The sequence below is a fragment of the Myxocyprinus asiaticus genome, chromosome 12 (genome assembly GCF_019703515.2).
Source record: "Myxocyprinus asiaticus isolate MX2 ecotype Aquarium Trade chromosome 12, UBuf_Myxa_2, whole genome shotgun sequence".
NCBI classification, from domain to species: Eukaryota; Metazoa; Chordata; class Actinopteri; order Cypriniformes; family Catostomidae; genus Myxocyprinus; species Myxocyprinus asiaticus.
In genome coordinates this window covers 26,236,806-26,250,166 of record NC_059355.1, presented here as the reverse complement: position 1 = coordinate 26,250,166, position 13,361 = coordinate 26,236,806, and the positions used below count along the sequence as shown (strand labels likewise).

At 39.6% G+C, this 13,361-nt stretch overlaps 1 protein-coding gene across 1 annotated transcript; it reads right to left on the bottom strand.

Annotated features, from left to right (window-relative positions):
* Positions 1-481: 481 nt before the first annotated feature.
* On the bottom strand, positions 482-12,849 carry LOC127448879 (60S ribosomal protein L5). The gene is made up of 8 exons (XM_051711779.1): positions 12,725-12,849; positions 12,187-12,256; positions 11,984-12,099; positions 11,510-11,644; positions 5,404-5,606; positions 2,322-2,499; positions 1,998-2,086; positions 482-644 (listed from the first exon to the last, which is right to left on the bottom strand). Exons 1-8 carry the CDS (start codon positions 12,725-12,727, stop codon positions 548-550), a joined length of 891 nt encoding a protein of 296 aa, XP_051567739.1. The 5' UTR covers positions 12,728-12,849; the 3' UTR covers positions 482-547.
* Between the last annotated feature and the right edge of the window lie 512 nt (positions 12,850-13,361).

Genomic DNA, 13,361 nt, shown 5'->3' with positions numbered 1-13,361 from the left:
GAGAAAAGTGGATGGAAACTAGGCTAATGTTAATGGTTCACCCTAGTCAAAAAGCCAGGTGTTACTCCAAATAAGAAATGCACACATTGACCTTATTTACAGCAGCATCATCTTTGATTTTTGACCTGAATGACAACAAGGCTGCAAGGATGTACAGTCTCTTCAATGGGCTGTACTGCATTTTAAAGTGTTTCTGGATCGTTCCGTAGACAACACTAAAAATATCTTTCCAAGACCATTCAGTAGACAAACTCCAGACAACATGAGCTGTGGAAAATCAGATGAGAGCTTTATTTACAGTTTTATACTGTGTGTGCCATTAAAGAGATGGTAAGTCTAACCCTCACAGCCTCATCTCATTCACCTTAAAAATCAATTCTGAATAAGGTCTATACAAAGCCTGGGCTGCTTGTTAATTGCAACACAGATGCTTGGAAACAATAAACAGCCTTAAATCAATGAAAACAGACTAAGACGAGAATCTTTTCTGATATATTTATTAGAACAAAGTATTTCTGCACAAACACGAGGAAAAAAGGATCAAGCTCTAGTCCTCCTCTGCAGCTTGAGCCCGAAGGAAGCTGGCCTTCTTTTGGGCAACGCGGTCTTTTCTCTGAGCCAGTGTGAGCTTGGCACGGTTCCACCTGTCAAAAGAGCCAGTCAATTTCAGCAAGTGCTGGTAGCAAGCAATCTCTTCCAGGAAAATACACTTTTCACAACAGCACTATGTTTAGATGGAATTAATGAAATTTGAATGAAATGAAGCAGGCAGAAGTTGACATAACTGACTTATAACTGGGAAACGTAAATTATATTGCTGATTGTGGAATTATATCGGTTAGACGTAGATCTACAGTAATTTTGTTACAGTATATTTTCTTTCATCAGTTTTACAGGACATACTTACATGCTGTGCATGTGCACACATCTTGCTGATTATTCTAGTAGTTGAGACTTTTGCAAATACGACACATTACTTCCTAATCTGTATAATGTCTTTACCCGTTCCTATTACGATTATGATCATATTTCATAAATGATAAAATGGATAATTTGTCAACAAATTAAAAGACAGTAGTTAAGAGTTTGTTCAGATTGCCTATTTGCATTGCAAAGTTCAATTTCTAAGCTTTAAAATTACACCTATTTAAAGCTGATGTAACTTTTTCAGTGTTAAAATACTTCTATCCAAGCTTAATATGCAGACAACTATTAGTAAGCCATTCATAGGTACATTTTCTCAAACTGTAAACACTGTGTTTCTGCGGCAGTATAAAAAAATCCTGTTTGTTTTGAGCAACCCGCCCCATAAACATTACTCTACCAAAGGTGAGTTGGGGGCGGGACTATGACTGTTTAAACAACTGCGGGCGAGGGGCATATTTGGAAAGCTGTTTTGAAAACGGTTTATTTTTGCAATTCCGTTCAGAGCTTTAAAAGTCAAATGAGTGTTTTTCATTGCATTTGCTAGCCACTCCAGTTGAAAAAGGGTAAAATTCGTATAAGCCACAACAAGCTGTTTATTATCGATCAGTATCCATTTCAGTGTGTCACTTAAGGTAGGAAACAGGGAGGGGGTTAAGTTTCAGACCAAACTACAGAAGACTGACTGGGTTCCATGCGTAAATCATTAATATTCTTTGCCTTTTCACTAAGGTTTATAAATTTGTGTCAGTTCCAGCATAAGATGGTTTGTGAAAGTTTAAACAATCTCCAATTGGTCCGACATTAACAAATTAACCAAAGCTGCTCTCAGCCCCGTCTTGAAATATGCTTGCATCAACTGTGCAAATGAAGGACCAACTACAATTTGCTCAGTCTGAAAGGGTATCATCATCAAGCAGCAGAACATTAACATCACATCTAGACATCTGAAAAGTCTAAAAGACCTAAGCAAGCGCATAACAGAATTGTGAAGCTGTGGTGTGTTCATGAATATCACCAGAGAGCTCAAGACACAGAGCAAGATGACACATAACCAACAAAAACCTCTGTACCTCTTCTTCTTGACTTCCCGCTTGGGCTTCTTTTCGTGCACTGGGTTCTCCCGGATGGCTGCATGTGCCTTTTTGTACATTTCCTCCATCTGAGGAAGACACACACATTAATACATTAAACATACCATAAAATTAATAAACATAATGGTTCACAAATAGTAATGTTTATAACAGCCAGTTTTATTAATATTAAGACTTGAAATCGCCCTAGTAAATGGGATGAAACAGTCATGGAGTTACTGATCATGCATCAAGACAATCAACGCAAGTCCAACATTCAACAAATCTGTTCAATATCTCAATCTATCGAGTTAGAGAACATACTGAATCAGGGGTAACACCGTTCTTGATGAAGCGGGAGAACTGTTTCTTGTAGGCATCCTCGTCCTCCTCCATCAAGTAGCTCATGTATTCCGAGACGTTCAGGCCCAGAATGTGTTTGCGGTGGACCTCTGCGTTGAACTCCTTGCTCTCAGAGTCATAGCCAGGGAAACGCTTGGTGCTAGGAATGGAAGATCAGAAACTTTATGCTGGGCATTTTAAATGTAAATTTACAAGCATTTCAAACTTGGCTGGATTTAGAAAAACAAAAAAAAAATTACCCTTTGACAGGGATGAAAACTCATGAAAGGTGACAAAGGTGAGCAAGTCATAGCAGGTGTTCCAGGGGTGTATTTTCAGTTGATCTGTTTATTGTATTTGAAGCTTTATTTAAGTCTTTAAGCTTAAAGCACACCTTTCAAGTGACTGATAATTTTACCAAACAAATTAGGCAAAGTAGCTTAAAAAAAGGTGACTAGCTAAAAGGTAAGTAGTTTGTATCCCTGCTCTGAATTAAAACATACAGACCCTGTTTACAGCTGGTATTCAGATGCTTATCGGGTGATCTGATCACATGTGATCAGGCGAGACATCACCGTTAACACCTGGTTGCTCAAATGCTTCTTACCACTGAAGTTCTTGCACAGGTATTTGTTTGCACCTTTTCACGCTTTTCAATAGGACAGTTATTTCCTTTTAAAGCTGCATGTAACCGGCAAAGTTTAAAACTCTTGTGTTAGCACAGTGTTTAATTGACAGGTGAGGGGTGGTGCTTCAGATGGATTAGTGGTCACATATGGTCAATGTTCCCTCTAAACTGCGTGCATGCACTGCCCTGCACTTCTGATTTGCTCCCTCTGAGAAAGGAAAAAACACCCGCGCAGATGGCGGACTCAAGGGTGTGGGAAAACCTAGAGATTTCTCTGAATCAGAGCTAAATACATGCTCGGTGTTTCAACTGGAGTCCATATCAATGTAAAAAAAATTCCATTATTTTTTTTCCAATACTGAGTCATGAAACAACACGTAAACATATGGCATTTACTGTGAAATATTGCTATTAGTGAACGCAGAAATGCGGCTGCGTGCCTGAATGGTGAAATGTGCTTCATGGTCAATCACATGCTGGACAGGCATTAACAAACATTTGCTTACATCTTATGTGAATGACAACAGGTTCAACAAATCAGGTATGTCAAAATATCGGATCTGCGCATAAGGCTCTGCAGTGTAAATGCACTAATGTAGCCTAATAGATCTGCTGCAGTCTCTATGTTAATATTAATCAAAAAACAATATTGAAAAGGCCACTTACTGCTCTTTATTTGTTATTAAAACCATACTATGGCCTTAGTTTATTATTATGACTATTTACCTGAATAATAATAATAATAAATACTAATAATAAACATATAGATGAACTCAGCAAAAAAAAAAGAAATGTCCCTTTTTCAGGACACTGTATTTTAAAGATACTTTTGTAAAAATCCAAATAACTTTACAGATCTTTATTGGAAAGGGTTTAAACAATGTTTTCCATGCTTGTTCAAGGAACCATAAACAATTAATGAACATGCACCTGTGGAAAGGTCGTTAAGACACTAACAGTTTACAGATGGAAGGCAATTAAGGTCACAATTATAAAAACTTAGGACCCTAAAGAGACCTTTCTACTGAATCTGAAAAACACCACAAAAAAAAAAAGATGCCCAAGGTCCCTGCTCATCTGTGTGAATGTGCCTTAGGCATGCTGCATGGAGGCATGAGGACAGGAGATGTGGCCAGGGCAATAAATTGCAATGTCTGTACTGTGAGACACCTAAGACAGCACTACAGGGAGACAGGAAGGACAGCTAATCGTCCTCACAGTGGCAGACCACGTGTAAAAACACCTGCACAGGATTGATACTTCCAAATATCACACCTGCGGGACAGGTACAGATGGCAACAACAACTGCCCGAGTTACACCAGGAATGCACAATCCCTCCATCAGTGCTCAGACTGTCCGCAATAGGCTGAGAGAGGCTGGACTGAGGGCTTGTAGATCTGTTGTGACCCTCCAGCATGACAACGCCACCAGCCATACTGCTCGTTCTGTGCATGATTTCCTGCAAGATAGGAATGTCAGTGTTCTGCCATGGACAGCAAAGAGCCCGGATCTCAATCCCATTGAGCATGTCTGGGACCTGTTGAATCGGATGGTGAGGGCTAGGGCCATTCCCCCCAGAAATGTCCGGGAACTTGTAAGTGCCTTGGTGGAAGAGTGGGTTAACATCTTCCAGCAAGAACTGGCAAATCTGGTGCAGTCCATGAGGAGGAGATGCACTGCAGTAATTAATGCAGCTGGTGGCCACACCAGATAATGACTGTTACTTTTGATTTTGACCCCCCCCCCCAGTTCAGGGACACATTATTCCATTTATGTTAGTCACAAGTCTGTGAAACTTGTTCAGTTTATGTCTCAGTTGTTGAATCTTTATGTTCATACAAATATTTACACGTTAAGTTTGCTGAAAATAAAAGCAGTTTCTTTTTTTGCTGAGTTTATATATTCTGCTCAGGTTCTACCCAATAGAAATAGGATTTGCTCAGCAAGAACTAAAGTTAGAGGGAACATTGCATGCGGTTACATAAATTTTTGACAACCTCCATTTGTGTTTTTTGTGATCCGATCACAAAACATTTTGGACCCCGTTTACACCTGTATTTAGCGCTGACCACCTGTGATCGATTCACCCAAAATGCATCTCAATACCAGGTGTAAATGGGGCATAATCACTGAAAAGCCTAGAGAGAAATGGGCATTGCAACATTAATCAAAACAAAAAGCAGATTTGCAACTTCACTTTTGTTTCAAAAGACTCCCTATTAATGAAAAGAGTTCATGCACAATTTCATAGCTTTAAAGGTTGCTCTCAGCCCCGTCTTGAAACGCAATCACATCAGTTGAGCAAATGAAGGACCAACTACAAGTTGCTCAGTCTCAAGAGGTATCATCATCAAGCAGACAAATACATGCAACATACCCCACAGCACCAATCTAATATGTCAGGCACATTCAGGGAACAATACGGAGAGATTTACCTGTGAGGAATGGAGAGACCTCCATCCACTGCTCCCTTCAGGGCTCCAAACACCTTGTTGCCAGTGGTGGTTCTGGCTAGGCCTGCATCCAGGTAGCAGGTGAAAGCTCCTGGCTGTCCATCAATGCTCTCCACATTAAACTCATCCCCGGTGACCTCCACCTGACCTTCGTACACCTTGTCAAGGCCAAATTTGTTCAGCAGCTGGAAGGGTGCATGTAGGGATCCAGTTATAAAAATTGCTGTCACATGGAATACCAGAATGGCCAAAGACCCTGTGTGCTTCAGGTTTTCACATCTGTCTCAGGTGCTTGGTTTACAAGTGGACAGCACTAAATACAGGCGTAAACAGAGTCCAAAACAGTTTCATCCAATCACATTTAAATTTAAAATGTGTTTGGTTGACTGCCAAATCAACATACAGAGACGCACTGACATGCACTGATCAGCCAAAACATTAAAACCACTGACAGGTGAAGTGAATAACATTTATCTCATTACAATGGCACATGTCATGGGGTGGGATATACTAGGCAGCAAGTGAACAGTCAGTTCCATGTGTTGGAAGCAGGAAAAATGGGAAAGCGTAAGGATAGGAGTGACTTTGACAAGGGACAAATTGTGATGGCTAGACGACTGGGTCAGAGCATCTCCAAAACGGCAGGTCTTGTGGGGTATTCCCGGTATGCAGTGGTTAGTACCTACCTAAAGTGGTCCAAGGAAAAACAAACGGTGAACCGGTGACAGGGTTTTAGGCACCCAAGTCTCATTGATGCGCGTGGGGAGCGAAGACTAGCCTGTCTGGTCCGATCACACAGAAGAGCTACTGTAGCACAAACTGTTGAAAAACGTAATGCTGGCCAAAATAGAAAGGTCTCAGAACACAGTGCATCACAGCTTGCTGCGTATGGGGCTACATAGCCGCAGACGAGTCAGAGTGCCCATGCTGACCCATATACACTGCCGAAAGCACCTACAATGGGCACATGAGCGTCAGAGCTGGACAATGGAGCAATAGAAAAGGTGGCCTGGTCTAATGAATCACTTTTTCTTTTAGATCATGTGGATGGCCAGGTGCATGTGCGTCATTTACCTGGGGAAGAGATGGCAGCAGGATGCACCATGGGAAGAAAGCAGGCCGGCGGAGGCAGTGTGATGCTCTGGGCAATGTTCTGCTGGGAAACCTTGGGTCCTGGTATTCATGTGGATGTTACTTTGACATGTACCAACTACCTTAAGATTGTTGCAGACAACGTACACCCCTTCATGACAACGGTATTCCCTGATGGCAGTGGCCTCTTTTAGCAGGATAATACACCCTACCATACTGCAAAAATGGTTCAGGAATGGTTTGAGGAACATGACAAAGAGTTCAAGGGGTGGAATAGACCTTCAACTTCCCCAGATCTCAATCCTATTGAGCATCTATGGGATGTGCTGGACCAACAAGTACGATCCATGGAGGCCCCACCTCGCAACATACAGGACTTGAAGGATCGGCTGCTAATGTCTTGGTGCCAGATACCACAGGACACCTTCAGAGGTCTTGTGGAGTCCATGCCTCGAAGGGTCAGAGCTGTTTTGGCGGCACAAGAGGGACCTACACAATATTAGGCAGGTGGTTTTAATGTTGTGGCTGATCAGTGTAGTAGAGCTGTTCTAACACAATCACTTATTGACAATCCTTTTTCTCATTACACTCAATATTTTATTTGTGCATATTTATACAATTTTCAACAATTCAATGAAGCAAGTTGTCTCAAGTGCTGCATTCCAGATCAGAGCACGTGATACTCGTAAAATTCTGCGCCTACGTGTTTCGGCGCATGCTTGAACATTTAAGTTATTGGTCAGTGGCGAACTTCTGAAGAGAGAGTGATAGGTCAGTTGAGGTGAAAAAGGACTTCAAAAGAGCTTGTGATTTGGTCTATCACAGCTTATAATGAAAATGAACAACAATTTGCGAGTTTACCTGTTGATAATTTCTGCTTACTAGCTCACCAATATCGCAGACAGTTATGCTTAAGTACCACCTGTTTTTACACAGCGTCATGATTTGACTAAAAGTCCAAAGATCCGAAATATCCCACGATCCACAATGTGAAGTTTTAATGAACTCAAATATGTATACAAATTATATATCTTAAAATAGAAGTTACTACTAACAGCAGCCTATTTCATTCATAGTAATCATACAATTCCCAAATTCGAACTAAACATATCCTAAATGAAGAATTGTCATTTAGAGGAAAATGCCAATACTTGCATTTCTTAAGTGTAATAATTTAGGTCAAACTGTAAAGAGGCATGCCCGCTTGGATAAGCCATTAAAAACGGCAGTAAAGGTGTTTACCTGCAATACAAAATCGGGGGAATTGGGAAAAATTTGGGTGTTTTGACACTCCATTGACTTATGCTCAAGTCAATTATGACTTTGCTCCGATAAAGGAAAATTTGTTTAGAGTATATGTAATGGAATACAGAAAATGTGATTACTAGAGAATTCAAGTTAACTTCTTTGAGGTACAAACACTCTGCAAATCATCTCTTAATGAGGTCGATCTGCAATGTAAAGTTTTATAAATGTGTTTCAAAAGGAAATAAGTCAAATGATGAGTGGTGGGAGTTAGGCCTGTCACGATAATTACGTTATCGACTTAACATACGATATATGGACATGACCCTGATCATTTTTGCTGACCTCGATATTGCCCATTGTATTTACATGTGTGTTTGTTTACATAAGAAATGAATGTCACCAACATTTTAGCCAGTCGTGCTGTGTCTGTGCTCTCATCCGCTCTGTGTCGGAGGTGGGGCTCAGGCAGCTCCTCCCCACACACACAGAGCAGACAGTGACAGGTGAAGATTGTGTTACTCGAGGCTAATAAGTGTTTTAATACAGGACTCTAATACAGGACATTAACGCTTGTCCGGGACAAGTGGAAATTTTTAACGGGCAAGTTAAAGAGAATTGTACTTCCCCGACCGGACAAGTAGCCCGATTAAAATCTCAATAACGAATGTTAGCTCAGTAGCGTGGGATTGAGCACAATTTTATTAATTGCCGCATGTTTCGCTTTCAAAATGCGGGGAATTCCCTCTATCGCATCGCCCTCTCTCGCCTTCACTCGTGGCGCAGCGTTCAGCAGCTTGAGTGCAAGCAGTGCACGTATCTGCTGAACTTGAGATTTTACATATATAAACAGGTATAAACCTGTTATTTGGACATGCGAATTGTGTTGTACCACGTCTCTATAAGCAAGCGATGCGATAAAACTATTGCTCCTGTTTATAATCGACAAAGCTGTCTTCATCGCAAGCACGCAACGTTGGTGGCGTTCCCTCATAATACAGCAAGAAAGGCAGAAATTGCAAAAATGCTTTGTGTGATAAAAACATCTGTAGAGTGAAGAGAAACACTTAAAATAGACTTGTACACCCGTTACATCTTTCTAGAGCTCCATCTAATGTATGTATCCAAGGTATTTTCTCTGCCAAGTGAATCAGTCAATTTTAATATGTATATAAAATATACATTATAATAATATTAACACTAGGGATGCACCGATACCACTTTTTCTCTTCCGATTCGATATCGGAAATCTCAGTATCGGCAGATACCGATCCCGATACCAGTGTTGTTTTTTTGCATATTCAGTTTTGAATATCTTTACATTATTGTGTGGAACTAATTGGGTGTGCTCTTTAATATATAAAGAAACACAAACCTCTAACTACACATTATTTCAATATAAATGTATAGCTTATTAAGAAAAACTTTATCATCAAGTATACTGGATAATGTAGCAGCAAAATTATCAGTAATTCCAGTGTAAGTCATCAGTAGAAAAGAAGCCGTTTTTTTTTTTTTCGCAAAATTTTTTCAACTTGTATCTAGACTTTAAAGGATTCAGATCTCTTTTTGTTCAATTTAATTGTAAGACATCAGCTCACTTTTCATTCACACAGTTATTTTTTGGAACCCATTCAACTTTAATATTATTATAATTTGTAAACAAATGATAATAATAATAAAAATAATATATTATAATAGTAATATATCTCAATCATGCATCTTTAACTTTTAAACCCTCACGCTTTTATTTTGACATTCTGAACTCTCCAGGAAGTCCTGTATGTGTCTGTTTGTAGGCAAGTCCACAGTAGTTTAATTCGCTTCTTATTCAAATTCTGGTAAAAAAGCACCTCCAGTGCCATTCTAAATGCATATTATAAGTGAACCGAACTATTGAGTATCTACATCTGAGATGCTGTATGTGAGTAGCGCTCAAATATTGCGCACCGCGTGAAGGCTAAAAATAGGCGCGTGTCAACAGAGCAGCGCCATTCACTGACGCGCTGGAGCTGCGCGTGCATTTTATATATTTACTTATAAAACACAGCCTTTTGTGATTCTAGACTATTGCACGTCTTCAAGTGGCTTTGAATAAAATGCACGAGTCATATGAACTACTTTAATTGTGTTTTAATGGCTCTTTTATGTCATTTTTTTTAGCTTGACATTAACGAACATGACTAACACACAGTATCGGATTTGGATCGGGCTCGTCGGACCGATACCCGATCCGTTTAAAAACGTCAGTATCGGAGTCGATCCAGGTATCGGATCGGTGCATCCCTAATTAACACTATAACATTAATAAATGACACACAATGAAAACATTATCTTTAATATGTATATTCAAAACTGATATGCAACATAACTGATTTAGCAGCAAGGTTCCCTCAGGATTTTATCTGTTAACATTTTCAATGCATTTTGTCAATATTAAACAGCCGTTTTTAATGCAACTGGTGAGAACTGACCTGTACCCAAAAATGAAAATTGGGTAACACTTTACAAAAAGGTTCCATTTGTTAACGTTAGTTAACTACTTCATTTAACATAAACTAACAATAAACACCACTTTTATATAATTTATTAATCTTGGTTAATATTCATTCCAGCATACAGTATATTAGTACATTTTCGTACATTAAAATAAAAAGTTGTATATGTTAACATTAGTTCATGCACTATGTATTTTTTTTAGTAACTAACATTATAGCATTTATCCATCTTAGTTAAAATATTGTTCATTGTTAGTTCAAGATAGCTAATGCATTATCCACTGTTAATGAACCTTATTAAAAGTGTTACCAAACATTATGTCATCAGTACTCACCTTCATGTTGCTCCAAACCTGTCTGACTTTCTATCTTCCGTGGTACTCAAAAGATGATGTTAGTGAGAATGTTAGTTTCAGTCTTGATCCACTTTTATTTTATGGGGGGATGCAGTGACAGTGAATAGTGACTGTGACTAACATTCTGCCAAAAATGAATTCTGTGTTCCTCAGAAGAGAGAAATTCATACAGGCTTGAGGGTTAGTAATAATTTACCATCTTTCTGCACTGTGTTCTTAATCCCTATCAGGTGTAAATGGAAGGCGGCTTTTTTTTTTTTTCTCCAGACAAGTAACTTTTTTACTCTGACAAGTGATGACCAATTTACTTGTCCGAAGGACAAGCACATGACAATGCTTAATGTCGAGCCCTGTAATAGGTGTTTTTCTGATGACTGCATAATTCCAGCCAGAAAGTCTGGAAGAATAAGTCCAAATGGACTTGGTTTCAAAGCCACATTCCACAGCTCCGATGTGGGAACATTTTAGCTTTAAGCCAAATGAGAGAGGAGAGTCCATTAACGTGAATGAGCCGGTATGCCGACTTTGTTTAAAAACTGTTGCAACAAAAAGTGGCAATACAACTAACCTAAAAGCTCATCTAAAACATATCCCATCCAGTTTTCCGAGCTGGGAACAAAAACCGCAGTTGGAGATGGAGAGGGGCCTTCTTGATTTAAACATTTTTTTTTTGTTGACATTCCAACATTGACATTCCCAATGTCTGAATATTCTTAAGAATTAAAAGTTCATTGCTCTTTGAAAGGGTGAACTTGCATTATTACACTATTATCTTTATATCAGTGGCATAAAATGGTTTTAAAATGACAATAATATAGTTTATCGCAATTATTTCTGGGACAATATATCGTCCAACAAAAGTAGTTATCGTGACAGGCTAGTGGGAGTGAGACTCACCCTGCGGGCGAGCAGCAGCCCAGTGCAGTAGGCAGCCGCATAGTTTGTCAAACCCACACTGATGCCATACTTGGGCAGCTCATGGGAATAGGCCGCACACACAATCATGTCACCCTCAATCTTGGCATAGGCGATCTGAAAAACAAAAACATCCCAATCACATTTGACTGCACACAAGACAATTAAGAACCAAAACCTAGAGAGCTAGATAACAGACAAAGACAAAAAACTCCTCATTAGCTTGCCACAAACACACTAACAAACTTTTCTGTTATGTTGCATAACTATGCACAAAAATTAGCACATGCATACCAGCCTTAATGCTCTCAGTCAAGCATTAGTATGTCAATACAAACAAATTTAGCCATTTGTCAGGTGGGAAACACTTTTCTTCAACATATTTGTACTGGTCTTTGGCAATTCCTGGATTAACACTCTGGTCATGGGGCAAATGATCAGCAGCTTTATACCCACCTGGCAGATGATGTCCCTGTTGGAGAAGCGGACGATCATCCTGTATTTGGGTGTGTTGTACTTGTTCTTGTCTTGGATGACCAGACGCTTGCGGGCGAAGTAATCAGTTTTTCCCTCTGGGAGGCAAAATGCAAAAAGCCAATCAATATCAGACCTGTCTGAATAGCTTAAACCAATTATTTACTTTACAGTTCTGGATTTACCTCTCCTTCTCCTGAACTTCACCTGGTACCTCTTGAAGTAGGCCTTATTCTTCACTACTTTAACGAATCCCTAAAGACAACACAGTTGTTTAAAACTCGTTCCTTTTTAAGCACCACCTCAACACAGAGGGAAACCCTTAGTATTTATCCTGCAACATTGATTGTTAAGGGATTAAAGGCTTCCAATCAGATGTTGAGGACTGGAAGCATAGCATGTAGCATTAAACATGTCAAGCTCGTTAATAATTAAGTGTTGTTTAACACCGACTTGTGCATTATTAGGAGCGTGTAAACTTCCGAAAACTATCAGTAACGTTGAAGACGTTCACTACAGTATGCATCTCTCTCTGACACTCATGTGGGAAGGGCTTGAAATCAACCATCAGGCCACGTTTAAACTCATACCGGACTCTGTTTTTCTGACAAAATCGTATGTCATCCTTTTATTATCTACCATCACAGGATAACGCAAGGGCACCAAACAGACAATTAACCTTTAGGTAAGATGATAATAGATGTATTGCGGCGCTGTACTGACCATTTTGTAGACTTTTCAGTCTCCAAAGCCGGAGCCTGGAGTCAAACTGGTGAGTTTTGACTCCGCTGCACTGGGAAAAGAAAGACTGATGTGCGCATGCGCCGTAATTACAACCGACAACGGGGCACAGCTACACTGTCAGGAGAAAAACACGGCGACTCCTGCTGCTGTGGATGTATAACTACGAATATGCCTGGAGATAGAAATTTTATGTGCATCAACAGAATGAGAATGTATCAAGAAATGTACTTGGTCCAGCTCAGAAGGCTTTGTGCAAAGAAAGGCTTTCATTACTTCATAACATATGGAGATGCATTTGAGCTATTTATATGTTTTCTGAGGGCTGGTGAAAGGGGTAATATAGCTGAAATTTTTTAATTATAATAAAATATGAAATATTAAAATAATAAACACTTGATGCAAATATTTCATAAAAAATATCTGAACATCTGCAAGGACTGTTTTGCAGTCTCTGTTCTCAAGACCAGTAATGGCCACTAGGAACTCGCCAAGGTTTCTTTTATGCCAGGGGTCGGCAACCTTTTTGACATGGAGTGCCATTTTTTATTTTCCTAATCAATGGCTGTGCACATGTGTAGCTTATGTGTAGCTCAGTATCCATTTGACAGCCAGTTGC

Excerpts from the sequence above, each read along its gene's own strand:
- LOC127448879 (XM_051711779.1), bottom strand. Across the intron at positions 2,500-5,403 it reads GGTCTCTCCATTCCTCACAG|CACCAAGCGTTTCCCTGGCT; the intron begins GTAAATCTCTCC and ends TTCCATTCCTAG. Across the intron at positions 2,087-2,321 it reads ACGGTGTTACCCCTGATTCA|ATGGAGGAAATGTACAAAAA; the intron begins GTATGTTCTCTA and ends TGTCTTCCTCAG.